The 24,554-nt window shown below is 42.3% G+C and overlaps 1 protein-coding gene across 1 annotated transcript in view; it reads right to left on the bottom strand.

The window, feature by feature from the left end:
* The window catches only part of slc9a5 (solute carrier family 9 member A5), a gene marked incomplete at its 5' end in the record, with an annotated part of 96,836 nt that extends 73,000 nt beyond the window's left edge, over positions 1–23,836 (bottom strand). The window contains 5 exons of the mRNA XM_034184962.1: positions 2,961–3,138; positions 8,091–8,169; positions 8,650–8,813; positions 12,188–12,490; positions 23,515–23,836. Coding sequence (XP_034040853.1) covers positions 2,961–3,138; positions 8,091–8,169; positions 8,650–8,813; positions 12,188–12,490; positions 23,515–23,836 — 1,046 coding nt within the window. The remainder of the gene's footprint in view (positions 1–2,960; positions 3,139–8,090; positions 8,170–8,649; positions 8,814–12,187; positions 12,491–23,514) is intronic.
* Positions 23,837–24,554: the final 718 nt, after the last annotated feature.

Raw genomic sequence — 24,554 nt, 5'->3', positions numbered from 1 at the left:
TACTTAAGTAACAGAAAACAGTTTGTGAAGTTGGGGGAATATACATCATCATGCTTGGACAATGCTTGTGGCATCCCACAGGGGTCAGTATTGGGTCCAAAACTGTTTCTAATTTATATAAATGATATTGTCAATGTTTCCAAAATATTAAAATTAGTATTATTTGCAGATGACACAAGCATTTTTTGTTCAGGGAGGGATTTGCAGGAGTTACTGAGGAGGATCAGTATAGAAATGGGAAAATTGAAAATATGGTTTGACAGAAACAAATTATCATTAAACTTAAGTAAAACAAAATACATGTTATTTGGCTATTGTAATACAGACATACAGGTTCAGTTACAAGTCGAGGGGGTAGATATTGAAAGGGTACATGAAAATAAGTTTCTGGGGGTGATAATAGATGATAAGATAAACTGGAAGACTCATATAAAACATATACAAAGTAAACTGTCAAGAAGCATTTTAGTTCTAAACAAAGCGAAACATATTCTGGACCACAACTCACTTCGCATTCTTTACTGCTCACTGGTTTTACCATATTTACAGTACTGTGCAGAGGTATGGGGTAATACTTATAAAGGTACAACACAATCACTATCAGTAATGCAGAAAACAGCTATAAGAATTATTCATAATACTGGCTATAGAGATCATACAAATCCACTATTTTTACAATCCAAATTCTTAAAATTCACAGACTTGGTTCATTTTCAAACAGTACAAATCGTGTATAAAGCAATAAACAATTTACTTCCAGCAAATATTAAAAATATGTTTTTTAACAGATCAGGGGATTGCAGTCTGAGGGGGAAATTTAATTTAAAGCATCAGTGGGCACGAACAACATTAAAAGGTTTCTGTATTTCTGTCTGTGGGGTGAGGATGTGGAACAGATTGGGAGTGGGGCTCAAGCAATGTCCAAGCATGAACCAGTTCAAACAGCGGTACAAAAATATGTTTTTTTCTAGGTATAGGGAGGAGGAAGGGTAATGAGGGTTAGGGTGTTTTTGTTTTTTGCTTCGGCTTGTAAATATATAGTATTTTGTATGTAAGTAGGTATGTGTAGGTGTATATTTATGTTATATATGTATATATGTATGTATATATGTGTGTATGTATGTTGATATATATATATATATATATATATATATATATATATATATATATATATATATATATATATATATATATATATATATATATATATATATATATATATATATCGGTTTAGGTGTGTAGGAATCTATGTGTATATGTGGCAAAGGGTATTACTGGTTGTGGGGAAGAAGGGGTAGAGATAAATAAGCTGATGCTTCACCCTACCCCTTTTCGGACATGTTGGGTACACAGTAGGAACTTTTTTTGTTGTTGTCTTTACTGATCTATCTTGTAATTGTTGTTGTATCAAATGTTCGAAATAAACAGTTTTCATTCATTCATTCATTTTCATTCATTCATATATACAAAATGGTCTATGCGTTTTGTTGTCCATTGATATGGTAAACAGTGCTTTATGCAGAGAAAGCAACAGAGTTATCCAGTAACATTTACATGCAAACTAGTGGAGCAATCCTGATAGTTACACACTCTTTGTTTGAGCACGTGCGACTGTCATCAGAGGCTCTCCGTCTGCTCCTGCTTTCACTGATCACTGTGCGTAATGGTGCAGGGCGCATTGGAGACCAATAGTGTGTACTCATTGGAGCACCCAGGGGGCTATTCAAACGGGCCAACTAGTAACACATCACTCCTGAAAACGATCTTTGGCTTTTCACGTGAGGTAAAGCTGCCCTACGATTGGATTTTGGAAAGCCATGTGACGGTGAACCAATTCCGATTGGACACTCACATTGCGCATGTCATCACACAGCTTCTACGAGGAGTACAAAGATGGCCGATGGCCGGCTCGAAATTTCACGGAATTAACTTTTCAGCAAAAAAGTAAGTTTCTATCTCATATCATTCAAAAGTTATTTATAATTTAGTAAAGCTTGGTCTTAGCCGTCATATATGACGGCATCGGCCCCAGAGGGTTAAGCTAACAGACAGCAGCTGGTTCATGCTCTGTTGGCTTATTAGTGCAGCAGATAACTGAAACAATCCTTCAAATGGTGATACAAGCATCAAATTCAGCACAAATACAGCTGGAGCAAAATTAATAGAGTAAACTGAAACTGACCTTTGTCACCGTTTTTATCATTTATCATTCTTATCACTTACTGTATCATGTTTCCATCCCCTGATTTGTCTAAAGAAAACTGGCAAATTAAAAGCACTACCAGGCACAACAACAGTGACTCAGCGCACCACCAGAGGGAGCTCATGTTTGAGAACTCTGGTTCTACAAACTCATTCAATTACATTACACACACACTCATATTCAACCGCTTATCCAAGATTGGATCGCAGCGGGCTGGAGCCTATCCTAGCAGTCATAGGGCATGAAAGCAGGATACACCCTGGACAGGAAGCCAGTCTGTCGCAGGGACAAATATAGACAAACAAACAAACACATTCACACCCACACGCACACCTAAGGACAATTAAAAGTTTCCACTGCACCAAACCTGCATGTGTTCGGATGTGGGAGGAAGCCGGAGCACCCGGAGAGAACCCTCACAAAAACGGGGAGAACATGCAAACTCTACACAGAAAGGCCACAGGTGGAAATCGATCCAGTGACCTTCTCACTGGGAGACAACAGTACTAAACACTAAGTCACTGTGCTGCCCTCAATTATATTATTTTTACAATATTTAGAAAGAAATATTGTATACCTGGGTAAAACAGTGTAAGGGTTTACCTGAAAGCCTCTTCAAACTGTCCAGTACAAGTATGGGTTCACACCAGTTTCCCATGACGTGATGTTATTTTACCAATCATTTCAGGACATTTTCGGACCATATCATCAGGAATTTGCTGTTGTGTGACTGGCTGTATTATACTAAAAGACTTACGACAGAATGGCAGACAGGGAGAAGAGCTCAGCAGTCAAATAGGCCAGGTAGACCAGCAGAAGTACAAAGAGTGGCTCAATGATCCGAATCTTCTTGGTGAAGCGAGTGATGAAGCCCAGAATTACGGCAAAGACCAGACCCACCAGAGTTCCTCCCACACTGACAATAAGAAAGGAGGCTGGAAAAGAGGAAGATGCAGAAGAAAAACTTGAGTAATCTCAACTCATATTCCTTAGCAACCACATCCTGTCAAGGACTCAGCCTGAAAAACCCCTCTAAGATCAATAACCTACAGAACACACAATTTATAAACCACAATAATCAACTGAACAACATCCTAGCAGCCAGGCAAAACAGTCTACCAAACAAGTAGCAACACATCAGAAACCAGTCTGAACCCCTTAACAACCCAAAAGTACGATTTGATACTGAGGCTGAATCTGGTTATTTGATTCAGACAGTCCTAATTTAAATAATTAAGATTCAGTTACACACACACACACACACACACACACACACACACACACACACTGTAAAAAACTGCAGAGCCGGGCAGCTGTAATAATGTTATATTCAAAATGTCATTGATCACAATATAAAAGTATAAAAATAGGTTATCTTTCTAAAGTAGATCCTTCGACTTAATTCAAGTAAATTTCTCATGCTTTGGCTTGATAAGAAATTTTGCCTGTGGGTTTGACATGGTTTTGACTCTTGAGGTTCTGGTTCTTTTATAATTAATACTTTCCATCTCCTTGTGCCTTCCTGTATTTCTCTGATGTGGTAATTATTCCAAAAGAGCTATGAGTGTAATTCTCCTCTGCGTTGATTATTCCAGGTGCTCCTCCTCTCCTGTGTGTTAATCTGAAATCATGCTTATATTGTGACATCTGTCCTATGCGTACCCTCAGTTGCTTTACTTCCTGTTCACAGACTCCAGGTTTACATGTGTTCTGGTTTCCTCATTAATTGTTTGGAGCACTATTTCACCATCTCAATTCCTTCTCTCCAGTGCCAGATTGTCTCACTCTCAGGCCTGCTTTCTCATGCTTTTTCCTTGTGTTTGCCTTGCAGCTGCCAGCCCATGCTGTCTTCTGACAACATATTTTCTGCTATATCTCAACAATCAGTGGGGCTAAACAGATTATCTAAAATTTATATTGCCGAGCAAAATATTTGTGATTAATTGGAACCATGAACTATTGGACATGGATATCCCAGTGTGCAGATCATGCAGTGTTTGCATCAGTCATCTGTTGCATTTCAGTTTAAGTTAGCAGTCTATACTACATTGCTTCAAACTAATCTTTTTAATCTTATTTCAAGATTTTATAGGCTGTATTGAGTCAGCACCCAGGAATATGGGCAGGGACCTACTTAAAAAACAGGGAACACTAGGCCAGAGATCGTGTAGCAGTCCGAAAGTCAAAAAAGTACCAGGAGATCGGTCTGGAGGCCTATTTTGGTCCACAGGGAAGTCAGGAGCACAGCCACTAAGACCAACAGAGTACAAGGGAACATCAGGAGGTCTATCAAATGATCAGAAACCGCAGCAGGGTAAGAGGCAGGACAGGGATGCTCAGAGCCGGGAACAAAGAATGGACTATTGATGCCCTTACTGAGCTGGCGGTGGATGGTAAGACAAGATAGTGGATGAAGAGGACAGAGAGCCAAGAGAGACTGATGCAGTCTGTGAAGACAGGCGAAACCAGAAACTAATAAAAAAACAAAGTAACTAAGGGACCAACAGAGAAGAAAGACATTTGACTGACACTGCAACCAAAAACTAGACGAAACCAGAACATGGTAGGTCCCTTCAGTTGCTCCCTTGTTTGCACTCGGGGTCGCCACAGCAAATCTGAGGTGGATCTGCATGGTGAATTGGCACAAGTTTTATGCCGGATGCCCTTCTGATGCAACTCCACATTACATGGAGAAATGTGGCAGGTAAACCAGAAAACACAGCATTGCAATAATCCAATCCAGAAGAGATAAATGCATGTATCAGAGTCTCAGCATCAGCCATAGACAGGATGGGACAAATCTTCACTATATTTCACAGATGGAAGAAAGCAGTCCTCGTAATGTCTCTAATATGGAGGTCAAAGAACAACGCAGGATCAAAAATCACCCCAAGATTCCTCACTTTGTCCATATGATGTATAACACACGAACCTAAGCTAAGCGATAGCTGGTCAAATTGATGCCAATGTCTCGCTGGACCAAGAACCATCATTTCTGTCTTATCAGAATTGAAAAGTAGGAAGTTACTAGACAACCAGCTTCTCACTGATGCAAGAAATCTTCTAAGGATTTTATGTGGTTAAGACTACCAGCAGTTATCGACATGTACAATTGAGTATCATCAGCATAGCAATGAAAGGCAATCCCAAAAGGCCGCAAAATATGCAGAAGTCCTATCAACTTTCCATTTTCGCAGCTTTCATCTTTGACCCAAAACACATAAGCATACCAAACGGCAAATGTTAGCTCTCCCCAGTTTTGGCATGATCAAAGCCATTCGGTGTCAATCTCGCGCCATCTCGTGGCCCGTAATTCATGCGAGAGGTCGGTTTCAGCAGTTCCGGTGTCAGGAGCTCAGCACTCACAGCGTTACACATGTCGTGAAGTACGGACAATAAATCAACATCGGGGCACAGCAGAAGCAGTGATAACCCTCTCAACTTGGGAGAACGTATCATCATCATCATAATCGCCCCTGAACTCGCTAAATCAACACCATCCACATTCTCGCTTTGCCATTGTTTTCTCGTACATGTGCTGTGAGACGGGAGAACTCTGCTGGTACCACAGTGCATTCTGGAAACCACAGGGGGCCACCAGGGGGATTATGGGAAACACTGAAGCACCGAATACACACGCACGCCCACAGAAGCCACTTGGCTATTATAATATAGAACATGTAAGTAATAAATGCATCTACTTTATTTTTCAATTGAAACAAAGATGATAATCAGGACAAAGTGTAGCAATTTATGAAGTAACCATTTGTGGAAATAGCTAAGTGCAATATGTCCTGAGAAATTAAGTCATAAACATGGAGAAATTAGCCTGATTTCACCTGCTGTTGATAAACGCTCAGAAACATCAAGCTGTGAGGAATATGAACTTTGATGACGTCATGAAGGGCAACGCCCCTTCAAGGCCCTCTATTGAAATGAATGGGGAAAATGGAATTTGAAATCAGTGTTTTTTTGTGTACTTTGAGGTTGAATATGGTTAAAATGTGCATTTTGCAAGGATGCAGTAAAATGGTTAGTACTGCTTACTAGCTTTCCAAAGATAACATTTTGAGGAGGAAAGTGAGAGGTTTTTTTTAATTGCTTTTTTGAGTGTCTCTGGGACGGTCATGAGTCACATCCAAAGATACGCAGGTTAGGTGGATTGGAAACTTTAAATTGTCCATAGGTGTGCGTGCGGGTGTGAATGTGTTTGTTTGTCTATATATGGCCCTGTGACAGACTGGCGTCCTGTCCTGGGTGTGCCCCGCCTCATGCTCTGTGTCTGCTGGGATGGGCTCCAGCCCCCCGCAACCCTTAACTGGACTAAGCAGTTAAAGATGAGTGTGTGAGTGTCTCTGGGACAGACTGCAAAAGTGAAGCCCAACACAGCGTGAGTAAAGTATGGTCTTCAAAACATGGATCTAACCACAGATTTTTAAGCGAGGCGAACAAAATATGGCCATTGGGTATTGCAAAGGCTTTGCATCCATCTGTCCGTCTCTCTGTCTGTGCTCAGCACAAGTCTAGTCCTATTACTGTCAAGGTCTTCAAATTCACAGGGAACATTCTTGGGACACAGACCTTGGACAAGTTCAAAGATGGCTAACCTTGACCTATTTTAAGAGGTCAAAAGGTCACATTCTTTTTCCTATTTTTATGCTATGAATCATAGAATCTGCTTTTATTTTTTTTTTGGGGGGGGGGGGGGTGACAGCCAAACAGAGTAGAGAGGCACTATGACGTCACTGGCCGGTCTCTCTCTCTCCAGCATGGCGGAATCTGTGTAAATCTAACATGTTTCTCATACATTATATAAAAGCTGGGGAGAAATAAACACTTCTAAAACTGAAAATGCTGTTTTTGTAACCTGATAATACCTCTGGAGTGATGTACAAGACATCTCGCTGATGTCAGTGTGCACGCGCATCACATGCAGTCAAAAGTAACTTTCGGCCTCTTCAAAAGCTCACATATGCTCACACAGATGCCCTCCTGCAGACCCCGTTAAAGATACATGCTCATATGGCTGAGGGTATTTTAGCATTGCGTTTTAGTATCCTTTCCTTTTGTCTGGCCGGGAGAAAATTCTTAACTGTGTTTCCTCTCCTGAAAGCGTGGAACCTGCCATGTCTGTAGTTTGTGCCGCCTTGTCATGTCGCACCATGCTAAACTAAGCAGGAGTGAAATCAGAAATACCACATTCGCGTATGTAATCATGATTATTCAGTCTTATTGACATGTACGCAATGTTGTTGTTTTTTTTTCTGAATACTCGTGGCACTTGTGGTCTTGGGCAGGAGTCTGGACCTCCCTCTATGCCACCAGGGGACCAATATGGGAAGGATTTGTAAAATAAGGTCTGCCTGTTGTCACACCCACATTGTGTTTTATAAAAACTGTTCCAGTCCTTTGTTTGTGGTTCTGAATGTATGGATCTCCTGCAAGAGACAAGTCCTTCAGAATCTAGACCTGTTTTTCACCGTGATTTTGAATAAATTTAATCTGACAAATAGTTTGATTTTGTACTTTGTAAGGGACAGTATTATGATAAAAACCAGGGTAAAACTATATTTGACAATTCACCCTACTGATCAGATAAAAACTCTGAGTTAACACACTGAACACCTTAGCAACCTCCTGGCAACCACTCCACAATATCATTGTAGAAAACAGTCCAAATATTGTGCAAAAGACATCGCACCCAGAAACACATTCTTGACAGCCTCCGAACACACACGCAAAATGGCCCATGAAACATGCACCAAGATTTTAAAAAATGCTTTAAACACCTTCCCAACGTTTGGAAATAAAGGACACAGACACGCTACAGGAACTACTCTCAACATCTTAGCAACCTCGTAACAACAGCATATTTCTTTGGACTCACCGACTCCTCTGAAGTAATCTGATGTCCGAACATTTTCCACTCCCACTTCGACAAAGGAAATATAGACTTTATATAAAACCTAAAAAACAAAGAACATCATGTGTTAGCATGCTAATGCTAAGAATTTAACAAGCTAGTGGTTCATTTATTAATATAAGCAAATATTATGAGGAAAAAATGTTAGATGCACCGATGAAGAACAATTATATCTACACGTTTACACAAGAGCAACTGGGTTTCTTGGTTAGTTTTTCCACTGTTGCAGCTGCATCAATTTTTGACAAGGTTCTGAACTGGTTTAGTACCCTATGTTGAACCATCTATGACATTTGGATCAAAATGGAACTTCATCAGAACCAATAATTTGGCTCCCATTCAGAAATGAAAACAACATGATCGAAACTGGGAGCTGTGATTCCATCAAAAGCAACTCTGTTAGTTCCGTAAACCAGCGGCTCCTGCACAAACTGATGAGCTGCAGGCTGATTCACCTGATGTTCTATGGAGCCAGTTTGGAAAAGTGAAACTTTTTACACATGTTGCCGTGTGTATGGCTCACCACAGTGACAGCATCATTGAGCAATGACTCTCCAAACACAATAATGAAGAGTGTGTCATTCACATGAATTTCCTCAAACACGGCCAGTACTGCCACTGGGTCAACAGCTGAGATCAATGAGCCAAAGAGCAGGAAGTCCATCAGATCCGCCTGCACACCTTCATCTGCAAAACCACATGTGGATTAACATTTAAACCACATGCATCAGTGATCTGATAAAATGTTTAGTTTCTTGTTAGTAAAAATTGCTACAACAGGGATGTGCATGTGACAATCATGAATCTGTGACCTTAACCTATCAGGCTGAAAGACATTGTGGAAGAGCTCCAGGAGGCATGGGTTCATTCGAGCCTTGTCACACTTAGCACGAATGAGCAAGAATCAAAACAAATCAGCCAGAATGGGGAAAAAAGCCAAACTTCAAGGCACAGTCGGGAGTGACAGACATTCAGACAGCCATGTACGAATACCGTTCAACTACTTAGAATGTAAGCGGATCCCACCTTGACTGATTCATGCGCAACCCATGAGTATGCTTACAAAGGCTGTTCAACTATAGTGGGAACACAGTACAAATACTTAAGACTGCTGTTAGAATGCAGTAAGAATATTAAAAACGCACTTTGATTGCCATACGAATGCAGTTCGATTGCCAGCCAAAGTCTGGTCGGAAGACACGAAGAGGGAGGGGTAGAAAGGACTGTGTGCCATCCTCTGCTGTTTTACAAGAGCTGCGTTCCTGTCACCTGCATTTCGAATGACATCCAACCAATGAACTGAAATCATGTTAGCCAGGTACCACTGAATAAGGCATCACTGAAGTGCATGTAAACAGAGCGATCAGATCACGCAGTGCCCATGCGTAATAACCACTGCATCCACCAGTGATAGGCACCAGTCCATCATGCAGTTCACTGATCCCTTAATCAGAAGGTCTTGGACTACATGTTTCAGGTCATAAATAGGATGTCTTTTGAAATTCAGGAAGGAGCAATGGCAGGTCTCCCTCTGTCTCAGTCACTCACTGTCTCTCTCCCTCTCTCATTTTTCCTCAGTTTTCCTCGAGCGTGATCAGACTGTTCCAAATGCTGTTATGATGCCGTGCAAGTATTTAGAATGCAGTCAGAATTGGGGTGGGTATCGATAAGATTTTACCGATATTGATACATTATCAATTACGCTTATCTATCCGATTGCTTATCGATTCCCTTATCGATACCTCTGGTGAATTTTTTTGTGTACTAAAAGTAGGCTTTACAGGTTTTCTATGTCAACAGGTCAAAGAGCATTTTCTTATCGTGTACCCGCTCTGTGGAACGGTTTTCCTGCGACCATGAGGCAGTCAGAGTCCGTGGACATTTCATAGTCAAGACTTAAAGCCTATTTTTATTCTCTTTCTTATGAATATTTTTTTTTATCTGTTTTATTATTTTACTTCTGTTTATAATTATGTATTTGAATTTTTTTAATTTATTTATTTAAATTTTTTATGTTGAACTGTTCTATGTGAGGCACCTTGAGATGGCTTTTGTTGTGATTTGGTGCTTTATAAGCCAATTAAATTGAAATTGTATTGAAATTGAACAACATTTTATTGAGTCTTAAAGTAAATAAATATGAAATTGGTCACTGGATCCTTAAACTTTGGACATAATAAACTCTACATGGTGGATCCTTGATCTCTGGACATAAATAGAAATAAACAAAATCTGTAGTTATTGTCAAAAGCATTTCCTTTCAGACATTATTGGCATGAATGTCTTTCCCTACATCTGAGCTGAGCTCTTGCAGCTGGCTGTGCTGCACGTCAGGATGAAATTTATAAAGAACGCAGGACGTCTCATTTTGGGAAGAAAAAAAATTGTAGTTTCTTGTCTGTACTACAATGTTTGTAAGCAGTGTCATTTTATTCAAAGCGGCAATTCATTTTGAAGTTATTAATTCAGACCGGACTCTGTCTCGGCAGAGAGCTGCGCAGTGTTTGGAGCTGTGCCAAAAGAACGGAGGACGATTCTCATTTCTTGACTGCAACAACACAAGAGTCCCAGTTAGTGACTTTAATCCACACAAAAGTGACTCACGATTCATATTTTAATGGCTTTGAGAGGATTTAAGAAGCGGACTTGCCATTTCTGAAGAGCAGCGAATCAAAGAACCATGAGCCAGTGGATCAAAGCATTGTTTCATTGGTTCACGCTTAAAAGTGGTGCCGTGCTGCAGAAACGGTTGATTACAGAGCCGCTACAGGGTCTGTAATCAATGTAGAGGAATGATCATTTTCCCGACAAATACCCTCAAAAACAATGGCTGCTCTGAAGGACCGATAAGGGAATCGTTAAGCAAAAAGGCTATTGATATCGGTGGATCAAATCATTTCTTAACGATACTCAAAAAGAACCGGTTCTTGATACCCAGCCCTAGTCACAATACAGTTAGAATCCACTTCGACAGCTGTTCGACAGTTTTCCCACTTCGACTGTGCCACTAGTATTTTGAACATCAGCAAAACATTTGGGATGGCTGCACGGCTGTGCCCGACTATTTAGAATGCTTTGAGAATGCTGTCCAACATTTCCTAATGCACCTCGACACTTTCAGAATGTGGTTTGAATTTTCATTCGGAGGAGATTCGGGCTTGTTCAGCCTCTAGTGTAATGCGGATGTAAGACAGAGATGTTAATGCAAATATGTTGGCAGGAGCATGAAGATCTAAGTAATTAAGGTTCTGATGTGTGATTTTTCTGGATGGTTGCAAATCTTTGACACAGTGAACTACAATGGTAACTGGATGTCTTGATACGAGGTCTCTCCAGTTAATTGTTGAGAATTCCTGGAAAAGTTTTGTGTCAAAGTTGTTGTTTATTAGGGAAGCCCAGCTAAGATGAAATAACTGTATTGTAAGAAATTTTCAACTGTAAGCGCGACCCAGCATGAAGAAACTTGACAAACCAAGTCCCAGCTTGTGGCAGCAGTGACCATAAATAAATAAATAAAATAACAAATATAGCTGTAATTCTGACATGTTCTATTCAACCTGGCGACTGTGGTATATATATATATATATATATATATATTTTTTTTTTTTTTTTTTTTTTCCCCATTCACTTTTGATATTCTGTGTGCTTCTTACCCTATGTGCCTGTGTGCTAGTATATAATGGAACCTCAATTTCCCAAAGGGAAATTTTCCAAAGGATCAATAAAGTTCTGTCTCATCTGATGTAATCTATTGAACCATATATACTAATTTAACGAATACAGATTTGATTGAGTATTGCAGCACCTCTTATAGGAGATATCAGATAAAAATTATTTGGGCCTTTGAGACATCAAAGTTTTGCTGAGATATGCTCTCACTTCCTATTTGACAGCTTTGACACCACAATATTTAAGCTGGCATGAAAATTTGCCTTGTATCAGCCTTGAGACCTCCCACATTATTAACAGACACAAGAATTGTGTTTTAAAATAAAATAAACCCACATTAATAGTTATGAGCAAAAACACATTTTTGACATTCAGAGTGAACTCAGACTGACCTATGATCCCCAACACCTTGACGGCGTAAAGGCAGAAGCCAGTGCAAAATGCATTCCACAGTGTTCCCACCACTGCGTACATGAAGATTGCTCCCAGGTTGTCAAAGAAAAGGCGAGCAGGCATGAAATAGCCAGCATCTCCAACGATGGTCGGCAGCAGGAAGAGGAAAAAGAGGGCGGGCTCCAGGTGGTACAGCTGCTTCTTATTGGCTATAAGCACAATCCCACCAAGAATGAGGCCTAGAAGAATCAGCATGCAGCTCTCTGGAACGATGGTGGTAAACCGCTGCGAGAAGTGGAACACTGGGGAAAGGAGTCCAACAGCAATATCAATGTATTAGTTAAAAAATGTGCCATAGTACAACCAAAGTAACTGTTATTACCCTGCTAACTGATTTATCGTTGCACCAAGCTTTTAGTGGCGCGGATATGGGCAATATTTGAGGGAATCATGACTTTGACAATAAAAGCATGAAATTTGGCACACAGTTAGAGTATACCAAATAGATCATTTTTGCCTACAGGGGCATCCCAGAGGTGGCCATTTTCCAAGATGGCTGCCGTGAGTTGTTTTTATCACTTGCTCAGGCTCTAGACCATCAAGGCCCTTAATTTCAGTGGCTAAACCTACATATTCAAGGATGAGGAATGCAGTAGTACTATATACAACATGCTAGCACCTACGTAATAATATATAGCTAGCATTCGGGTAATTAAATAATTGTAAAACCATTAAAATATGTAATATTGGTGATATTATACATGTTTTCGAACTGTGACTAATGAGAGTACAAGCAAAAATAGTTTTGGCTGTTAATGTATCTGCATGTAAATCCAGCTATTTTATTTATTAATTTGCTGAAAACACCAGGTTGCTGTGCATTTGGAGGCACAAATAGTCACAGCAAGGGCTTCAAGATGTGCAGATTCCCTTTAGATCCGAACAGAAGAAAATTTTGGGAAAATAAAGTCAGCCATGTGGGATGGAAGCCAACATCATCAAAGCTTTGAATGGTAAATTTATTGTTCAGTCCCATGTACAGTAAAACTCACCTAAATCGTCATCGTATAAACCAGATGTTCACAGTCACCGGACAAAAAAAGTCCCAAAGTTTTTGTATATAACTGTATATAACCGATTTTGTATAAAGAATTTTTCGCTCACATCGGATAAAATGTCCTGACCGAACTCAATGTATTTCCATTAAAAACCCAGAGCAGTCTGGACGTGCAGAGGTACAAATTAAAGTTCAGCTCTGACACTCGCCGATTTGTGGAAAGTGGGAGAGGAATCATTTCTGTGATTAAAAGTCCGACCATTTAGTTTTTTCAAATGGTGTTCAGACTCGGACCCGCATAACATGACATAACATGACCCGCATGACGTGCACCTGTTAAATCAAACACAAAAAGCTGTGATTTGACACTTTTCTGCTTTCACTGCTTCGTCTGCCATCATACTATAATAGCGCGCATGCTAAAAATGGAGCAGATCCACCTTGAATTTGCTGTGGCGACCCCGAGTGCAAACAAGGGAGCAGCCGAAGGGACTTACTATTAAGCAAGCTAGCGAGCTAACATATTTGGCTAACATCAGCAATCTAGCTGAATAGCAAGCATTTATGAAGGGGCTGTGAGTACATATGCAGCATATGTTATGTGTCGGACGCAGCCCGGAGAACCGACCAGCGTTTGAAGGACCCAGTATAAAATAAGCAGAGCACGGTACAAAGGATAACAGAGTTTAATAAACATAACAGTGATGTGATAAATATAACAAAAGAGTGCGCGGTCTGGCGTGGTGGATTACGGTGCGCTCCCAGCAGCACTAACGGTCCGGAGGCAGAACCAGTTCGGACCCAAGGACCCCGCCGACACCCCCCAGGTGGCCGCGACAAACCGAGTCTGTGAATGAAGAAATCATCATGTGAGTCCACACTCCACACACAGAGAGACCGCTCAAAGGTGTACAAACAGCAAACACTTCCTGGCTTAATTACTAATCAGCTTCCCACCCTGCAGGCATGGAACACCCTGTTCACAAACTCACTGCAGTGGAAGCTGATTAAAACGACTAACATAACAGCTCAATATAATAAGGTGTGAGGGACACCACATTTACTGACTGTACAAATGTTAGTCACAAAACCTAACGTACCTCAGGAAGTGTGCTGACGAGCGTGAGACCTCACCCTCTCCTCTTTCACAGACCATGCATCAAACCTGGACGTTCTCTGCATCCACTGATGATGAGATGGCTCTCGCGACGACGATCTCACCCGTCTGGTCACAAGGTCGAGTCTCTGGCAAATACACACTGTGTACTCCAGACTTAAATGCCACCATGTTCCAATCCATGTAGATGCACCACAGCTGTGAGTCCTGACGAGCCGCAGGTGATCAGGGTGAGGTCCTGATAACTCAGCCACACAGCCACTCAGTCCCAAATGCGCACCACCTGGAAGGAAAACCAAAAGACAGAAACAGAAGACCAACAAAAGCCAGCCAGGCACGCCAGCCACAACAGCATATTTCAAACTGATTTGTAAATGTTATTTCATTGGTCAAAACATTGGCATTCAGTTGGTTTCGGTCCGATGTCGATCTCAGTTTTTGGGGCTAATCTGTATGTACATTTGCATTCTTTCAGCTGACCTTGACTGGCCTGATGCAGCTAACTGTACTCTTCCCTACCATATCTCACAGAATGCCATAATTCAGCATCACGAAATATACGTTAATCTATTGGTTCATGATACTGTCACGAAAAGTGGACCCTACTGAGCCTGGAATGTCAGATACACCGTGCCTGACCACAGACTGGAATAAATGTGTTCTGGGTCAGGAACACAGAGATGAGATACTGAGATGTCCAGCTAATTCAACACATGGAAGAGATGAAGCAGGATACAAGACCTCTTTTTTGTTGTTACTATGCCAATGTAGTTGTGTTTTTAAGAGCTAGCATTGCATTTCAACATTCACTCTAACTTTGACCTCTTTTTTGTTGTCATTAAAAACAAAAAACAAACAAAAAAACATTAGATTTCATTGATTAGATGAAAGCTTTTAAAAATACACTAATCCTAATTGAATCATTTGACCTAACAATGGCACTAGAGGGAAGGTCCTGGGATCACCAATATCAGTGGCCTTCATCCACAGGGGGCCATGAATGCACTCACACACACTCGTCTTCAACTGCTTAATCCAATGAAGAGTCACAGGGGGCTGGAGCCTATCCCAGCAGTCATAGAGCACGAGGCGGGGTACACCCAGGACAGGATGCCAGTCTGTCACAGGGGGGCCATGAACCTTTCTTGATAATTTGAAAAGAATTGGATGAAATCTCTCAGCGTTAACGTGGTAATGTGAAAACTCTGCAGTGGTGGACACGGTCGGCCGTGGTCTATGAAAACCATAATATCCCTCCTTCACTCATCATTTCGGGATATAAATAGTACCACTGCATTCCTCATCCTTGTAGGATTAGGCACCAGGATCAAGACCCTTAGTGGTCTAGAGCCTGAGCTACTAATAAAACAACAATGTGTGGTGGCCATCTTGGAAAATGGCCACCCCGTGATGCCCCTATAGCCAAAAATTATCTTTAGGGTATGCTCGAACACTGTGCCAAATTTCATGCTTTTATCCTCAAAGTCACGATTCATCCACATATCTGCTCCACTTTTACTTTATTTTTTGTCATAAATCCAACCTGGTCTCACAGCAAGTCGTGATTCAGCAGCACGAAATATACATTCATCTATTGGTTTGTGATATTGTGATGAAGTGCCTCATTTTCAAATTCATTCTAATTCATTCCGTGATGGCTGCACGAAATTAAAAGTGAAGCGGGGGGGAGGTCGGGTTGGTTATGGTTAGGGTTGGGGGAAGGAGTAGGGTTAGGTTATGGTTAAGGTTATGGTTGGGGACAGGAGTAGGGTTAGTAATAGTGAGTTAAAAAAAACCCCTGTCATGAAAATGTAACTCATTTCGTGACGGGTGGCAAGCAAAAAAAAAAAAAACGTGAGACTGGGCTGCATAAACTTAACTGAAATAGATCAGGTGATGTCACACGTCACGGTGCTCTTCACCACACCCGCCTGGACACACCATCCACATCTCACCAAATTACTCATCCATCTAACACAGCTATGTGCTTATATCAGACAAACTAAAGTGTCCATAAGCTCTTCCCAAAAATTCTCATCTTTATAGGCCAAGCTACCAGAGAATGAAAGTTATACTCCCTCTTTCTGTTCCTGGGCAAGTACATTCAGTATGAAACTGTGATTTCTTAAATTTACCTATTCTCTACCAGTGTGCAGTAAAATAACAGATGCATATTTTAGTGATTTACAGAACCCAAAGCAGAAATTAGTAATGTGCTGTCGCCACCAAGACAAGGGAATTTTTCCCACATTTTTTGAGACTTTCACCACATGGCTGAGTCCAACATGTCACTGAAGGGGTGGCTCTTCATCTTGATACAGGACAGTTGCAAACCCAGACACTCCAATACTGCATTTAGTTGCATGCATTTGAAAATAGTTCATCCATTGATTTCACAAAAATGTGAGCATGAGTCAAGCTCGAGGTCTCTGGACTCCACAGCCTTATCAAACACCTACTACATGCAAGCACTGATCACAGTAGAAAAGAAGTAAGTGTGACATAGGCCCTGAGGCCTATTGGTGTTGCTGCTTATCTTCAGGTTCCGTAGTGTGAAGCAGTTGAGAGTCTATTAGTCCATTGGCTGATGGGGCCCCCCATGAGGCCCCCCGCAGATCTACTTTCTGGGTATTTTCTAGTAGCCATGGGTCTCCTCTTCAGGAGACCCAGGAGACTTGTTCCCGGGGCACTTACTACAAGCATTTTTAATGCTGTGCAACACGCTTTTTTTGCACAAGTTTTGTGGGTAGGGGAAACAAATGTGGTATTATCTCCTCGCCCTGAAGGTCCACAGCAACAAACTGCCACTCAAAATGTTGGTATTTAAATGCTCTTTCATATGATATATAATAAATGCAAATTAGGTCAATGAGTAGGTCACCAGAGGTCAAGGTCAGAGAATTTAGTCGATGCTCAAAATCTGACCCATGCCTCTTTATGTCAGTGTCCTGGTGCTAAATGGGAAAGTTTGTCAACACCCAAAGAAGTGACCCATGGTGTCCCTGCAACAAATCAAAAGGTCTGATGTTTAACTATTTTATTATTACAAGTGATGTAAATGTATTTGTCAAAGGTGATGAAAAACTGCTATTTTAGGATAGGGGTAATTCAGTGTAGTAATATCATCTCACTCTGTCAGTTCACAGGACAAAATTACCACTCAGAAGGTTGGTATTCAAGTACACTTTTGGATGGAGTATGCATATTAAGTCTATATATTGGTCCAGAGGTCAAAGGGTCACTGAAGCTTGGCCTTGCATAAAATCCTGTGTAACTGTACTAACTGCATGTCCTTGGTTTTCAGTCACAAATGAGTTTACTCTTATATGCATTTCATTTCACATCAACTATCCACTAGCTTTTTGATATCATAACATAGAAGGGTAGGTCACCAGTACTACCACCTGGGGGTTGAGTAGATTACTAGGGCCTAGGCCTAATGCTGATGCTGTTCTACATATCACAGGTACCGTCTGATGCTGTTCTACATATCACAGGTACCAATTGTCTGATGCTGTTCTATGTCACAAGTACCGATTCTCTGAAAATATCAAATAAAAATGGCATAATCATCTACAAAAACTCTGATATTCCAACATGTAAATGTTTAATCAGGGTACAGGTACGTACAGAACATTACAGACCTTTATTAGACAGATTGCCTTTGAATATTCAAGTGACATAAAGATGGTTTATTCAGAAAGTGAACGTGCACAGACCAATCCAAAACACCAGGCCCTACTGTGATCACTGTTGATATTGGTTTCCACCTGTAGATATATTCTTAGGGAGAATTGCCCAACGCTGAAAAACTCACAGAATAAGTCAAGATGAATTGAAGATAGCCACTGAAATTATTTTTGTGTTGTTTTGCACTCCTCATTTATGACTTTGGGTTCCATGAGAATGCCACCAATTTTCTTTCATGAGTCCGTCTTGACTTTCTATTGCTTGAGCATGCATATTAGGTGATCGTACTTATGTTCACAGGGAAAATTAGTCCCGTTAATTAAGCTCCTAATTTATTATATATCATGTGAGAGAGCATTTAAATACCAACATTTTGAGTGGCAGTTTGTTGCTGTGTACCTTCAAGGCGAGGAGATATTACCACATTTGTTTCCCCTACCCACAAAACTTGTGCAAAAAAAAGTGTGTCGCGCAATATAAAAATGCTTGTAATAAGTGCCCCGGGAACAAGGTTTGTTTGTTTATGTTAACATGCTTTTTCCTGAAGAGGAGACCCATGGCTACTAGAAAATACCCAGGAAGTACACGTGTGTGTGGGGGGGGGGGGCATGGGAAGCCCCATGAGCCAATGGACTACAGTGGTCCCTCGCTATATCGTGGTTCACCTTTCGCGGCCTCGAAGTTTCGCAGATTTTTTTTTGTGCAATTTTGCATGCTTTTTTTTTTTTAACATCGCATTGTGTTCTGCGTCCTCATCAGGCAGGCCGGTCGGTATCACCGCAATTGCTCTCACTGCCTCCGATGCACTTACCGAGTCTGCGGGCTCAGTAAGCGCTGCAGCGGGCCACTCACACCGCCCCACTGTCTGTTGTGTGGAGTTGCGGCCAAAATCTGGCAACAGGTCCAGAGACTACGCTTGCTGTTTTGATGCAGAGCGCACCAGCAGCCCGCAAGGAAAGAATTCTTGCGGAAAAATCTGCAGCGCTGCATGGTCTCGGTAACCGCAGCCGCAATGCTGACTATTTTGCGGATTTCGTCTATGGCGGGTTATTTTTAGGACGTAACTCCCGCGATAAACGAGGGACCACTGTATATGACTCCCAAAAGACAGGACACCAGTCTAGTGCAGGTTGCTTCCCCAGCCAAGGCCAGTACCCTTTACAAGTGGTTGGACTGAGACAATGCAGATTACAGTATTTTAGTATAAACTGCACTGAAGTATAATTAACCCCTTTTTTTGTATTATCAGATCTTTCATTTGGGATTTTTATGCATTGTTGAGATGTAGTTTTATCATTGGCATTTACTCTTTTATTACTGGAGTTTATTTTGTTTATTTTTATTTTGTTTCTTTTTGATTACTGGGAAAGCCTGATATAAATAGTGACTATTCTCAAGATATGTCACATTTATATACCGGCAGATAATTCACAGGACTTTCCAAAATAAGATGAGATAAGATAATGCTTTATTAGTCCCACGACAGGGACTAATAAAGGACAAATTAGCAAAAACAAAAAAACATGACTTACACTCCGAAAAAAAATGGAGTCTTGTCCAAGGAGACAAGACTTCAGCAGGAACCAAATCCAGGCCTACCTATTGGCAGAGGTGTCAAATCCAGCTTCAGAAAGTAAAAACCATCCCATGTGTTGCTTCTACCTGAGCACCTGGACATACCTGCAGACATACGGGGGAGACGGAGAGGCTGCAGGGGTGGACGGATGAAGCCGAGAAGGACATATATTCCTTCTGTGGTCATGGGGAATGTAAGGTCCCTCCGCAACAAAACCGAGGAGCTAGCAGCGCTAACCCGTTTCCAGAGGCTGTATAAGTGCTGCAGTCTCATGTGCTTCACGGAGACATTGTTGGATGGATATGTACCGGACTCTGCTATCAACATGGACGGCTTTACACTTATCCACGCGGACAGGACATTGACAGAGAGCGGGAAGAAAAGAGGAGGTGGGCTCGCCTTTTATGTGAGTAAGAGATGGTGCAGTGCAGCTCATGTTCACGTGAAGGATCAGATCTGCTCCTCGGACGTGGAGCTACTCACGGTGAGCATGAGGCCGTACTATCTCCCACGGGAGTTTGGAAGTGTGATTACGCTCTGCACGTATATTCCTTCCCTCTGCAGATGCCACTGCTGCCTGTGAGTGGATCCACAGTACAGTCACGCAGCTGCAGACACAACACCCCCGCGCCCTCCTCCTCATCACTGGGGACTTTAACCACACCTCCCTCTCCGCCACCCTCCCCACGTAAACCCAGTATGTCACGTGTAAATTCAGGGACAATAGAATACTGGACCTTTTTTACGCTAATGTGGAGGACGCTTACACCTCCACCCCCCTCCCCCCGCTCGGACCCTCGGATCACAATCTCATCTATGTGCTCCCCCAATACACACCCAGGGTGAGAAGAGAACCAGTGCAGAAAAGGTCAGTGAAACTCTGGACTGAAGATGCCACTGAGAGGCTGAGGGACTGTTTCAGAACCACAGACTGGAGCATGTTTCAAAACTCTTACGGTGAAGACATCAACGGCCTGACCCAGTGTGTCACTGACTACATGAACTTCTGTGTGGAGAGCACCGTGCCCACCCAGAGGATACGGTGCTTTCCCAACAACCACCCCTGGGTGACCCCCAAGCTGAAGGTCCTGATGAACCAGAAGAAGAGGGGTTTCAACTCGGGAGACAGAGAGGAGCAGCGTAGAGTCCAACAGGAACTCCAGTGGAAGATCCAGGCAGCCAAGATGGAGTATGGAAGGAAGATGAAGCAGCAGCTGGCCCGGAACAACGTCAGGGATGTGTGGAGAGGCCTCAAGACCAGCTCCAGATTTGGGCAGGGTACCAGCAGGACTGCAGATGGAGATTCTTGGTTTGCAGAGGAACTAAACAGTTACTTTAACCGTTTTGGCTCCTCCACACCTGCACCCCTGCCTGCTCCCAGCTCTCCATACGTCTCCAGCAGCCACCCCTCCAGCCCCTCTGACCCCCCACCTTCTTCCCCCTGGTTACCTCCACTACACCCCGGACTTTGTCCCTCCTCCCCCCGAACTGTATTCAGCACCAGCCCACCTCAGCTCACATCCCAGCCCCCCCCCCCACTGTAACTCCGACTGAGGTGAGAGGCCAGCTCCTATATATATATATATATATATATATATATATATATATATATATATATATATATATATATATATATATATATATATATATATATATTCTATTTCTACCTCATTCTCTTATCTTATTGTATTATTACAAGTATCATTATTATTGCTTATCCTTGCACACGCTGTTTGATGCACATGTTCCTCCACTCGCACCCATGTTGTGTGTGGGGTTTTTTTTCAGAGCTGAAGTAACGTAAATTTCTCCACTGTGAGATCAATAAAGTCTTATCTTATCTTATCTTATCTTACCTGTGCACCTAAAACAGGTGATCTCAATAATGAGCTCATCCACCTGCCTGAAGAGCTGAACTAATTACAATCAGCTGGGTTATTGGGAAGATGGAACAAATATGTGGCTGGACTTTTACTTTCTGAAGCTGGATTTGACACCTCTGCCTATTGGGTTATCTCCTTGTCCAGTGGTCTACAAACAAACCTTATCTCATCTAGTGACCTACAAACAGAGTAGGACCCACAACACTTCCCTGACTGCTCTCAGACTCAAAGTCTCCATTCTGCATGGCATCTCACAACATGCCTATCTCGGCTTTCAGTGCTTACCAGTCGAGTGAGTATAAGAGAACTTGTGGAGAGCTGGACATGTCCAAACTTGTCCTCTAACACTCCGAAACGGAGGTGTTCCTTTGTCTCGCTTCATCAGCGAATCGGTCGTGACGCGCGAAGCCTCCGCGCGGCTTTCCATGACAAAATCTCTTGTTAAAAGTGAAATCTGCCGGAAAACGGCTGATGTCCAGCTCTTGTGATAACCAGAGAAAGAGCACACGACGGTCTCGTATCCACAGAGCCATCAGCTTAGAAATGATCCAGTGGTTTGTGCCGCGACGTTGCAGCTCGGAGCGCGGCTAACCGACCGTCCTTAAAGGGGTCCTTAAAGCTGTAGTTAAAGTCCTTATTCTCTGTGAAGCCCGTAAAATTTTCACCAAAAGCCAGATAACTTTTTCGAATGGTTTCCAGGTGCCAGTCTCTAACAGCTTCTGAAAAAATTCTGATGGAAAAAAGTCCTTTTCATTTCCAGACAATGAAAATCCGACGAGGGGGCGGGACCACTCCTTCCACAAGGCGTGCTCACAGGCGAATGACGTCACCGACAGGCATGGAAAAACTCACGCATGCGCACGAGGGTTCAAGCATGTCTGACGTAAAAACATATGAATGAAATCCATATAGTTTTTAAAAAAATAAAAAGGACCGTTACTTTATGGACACACCACGTAAGCATCCGTATTGGAAGCGTTCTTGTGTTATCCTCAGCAGTATTTTTATGTATTCTTATATAATTTTATTGCTGAATAATAATTCTGGTAACAATGGATAACATGGATTCCTGTTAGCGGCGGATCTCTCTCAGCACCACAGTGCCGTGAGGCTTCTTCACACTGACGTTGAAGCTTCTGCAATTGTTTGCCACATGCACGTAGCGTATTACAGCGACCACCGCGTTGTAATCCAGAATGGCCGTGGGACACAAAATGATGTGACCGTCACATGAAAACCCTCTATAAACCCAGAGAATATATTCATGAGAGTTTTAGTCACAATATAAAAATAACTTTATGTTGTGATGTTAATGGTGTTGTCCGTGTGCAGCGATTAAAGTGCAGCGTGATCAGAGCGTCTCAAAGCAGTTCTCAATGTTACTGAGATCTCACAGCGTGGCGACCTCTCCGAGGTTTTGCCAGATTTGAAACCTGAAAAGGGCGGATGTGGAAAATCTATAGGCAGAACAATAAAAAGCTACAGTCTGGACAGATGTTTCTCTCCTTTAAGTGGCACCATTTTCCATCACTCTGTGTGAACGTTGTACTGTCCTACACATGCGTTGAGTTCTTTGACAAGGAAACATTCTTATTTTTCCATCATGCTAACCACAAGCAAGCAGATTAAATCATGAAAAACATGAATAAAGCTCACATGTATCAGCTGACTGCAGTGACGTGTGTAAACAGTGTGGCGTGGATGCGATTGAAGGAGTGGGCGGGGCTATAGGATAGGATCAAACAATGGTGGTTGTATGATTTTAATGGAAAATGTTACATTGTGGCTATTTTGGGGGGGGAGGGGCAGCATCCTTAATCCCCCTTCTAGAGCCACCTCTGACCCTGCGCGCCATTCTGGTTATTTTTTGTCATTTTATGTCTAAGTGATAAACGTTCTACTTGTTGAATGTTCATCTTACAGAACTGCTCCTGATGACGTCAGACAGAAGCAACATATTGTCTGTCTGAGAGGGTACAACACGCACACGCACAAGCACTTACAGATTTTGGCCACGCTGGCCACCAGGAGCCAGATAGCGATGATGTACGGAGCCTGGACGTAGTTCCACTCCCACTGGATCACCCGGTACCCGCCGGCGTCGTGACGGTGATGATGATGGTCTTCCTGCTCCTCCTCCCGCCTGGTGTCGGCCCGTTCTCCCGCCGTGGACCGCTCCACAGCTGATCCGAGCGCACCGAGCGTCTGGAGGCGCGGTGGTGGGGAGGCAGACACGGCGGGGGTCAGCGTGGGGTCCGCGGGGTCAGCGTGGGGTCCGCGGGGGCGGCGGGAAGCAGCAGCAGCATCAGTACGAGCGGAAGCATCTTATCCCGCTGTCTCAGCGGGCCGACATCCGGCCGTCCTTATAAACCGTCGGAGAGACACCGGAGCCGATTTCCAAAGTCACCGGAGCCGGAGGAGGGGACACGTCACGTGACCGGTGTGACGGAGGAGAGGACGCAGCGGTCAAAGCCACTAATATATTCTGAAACGATTCCATTCTTCTTTCGCACCTTCAGCAAAAAGACGCTCCAGTGGGAAAATAGCCTTTTTATTTGCTATTGATTTTATGCACATATTTTTCCTTACTTTTCTCACTTTATTTGACCACAGTGGAAATAAATTTTTATTCAGTTTTTGTTGTTGTTGTTGTTGTTTACCCTGGTGATATATATATATATATATATATTTAAAAAATGCATACCTGCAGAATTGTCACTAATCAGCAAATAGTTGACTGCTGGGATTGTTGATTACGTTGATCCAGTAATCAGGATAAAAGGAAACAAAACATCAGGACACTGATCAAGGATTCAATGATTGCTGGTATTTGTGCTCCAACATGACCTACTACTTGTATAATCGCAATTATTAACATTTGTTCTTGATCACTGGCCTTTGATTCTACTTGCTGAACTTACAGGCTGATTGCTTTGGTCCTACAATGATCAGGAATTCAATGATTGCTGACCTTTGAACCTGATTTTTAAACCCATTTGCTAATTTGTGATCTTGGTGACTGACTTTTGATCCAGATGGATTA

Source organism: Thalassophryne amazonica, chromosome 2 (assembly GCF_902500255.1).
Source record: "Thalassophryne amazonica chromosome 2, fThaAma1.1, whole genome shotgun sequence".
NCBI lineage: Eukaryota > Metazoa > Chordata > Actinopteri > Batrachoidiformes > Batrachoididae > Thalassophryne > Thalassophryne amazonica.
Note: the sequence above shows the minus strand (reverse complement) of the source record. Positions and strands in the feature narration are given on the sequence as shown.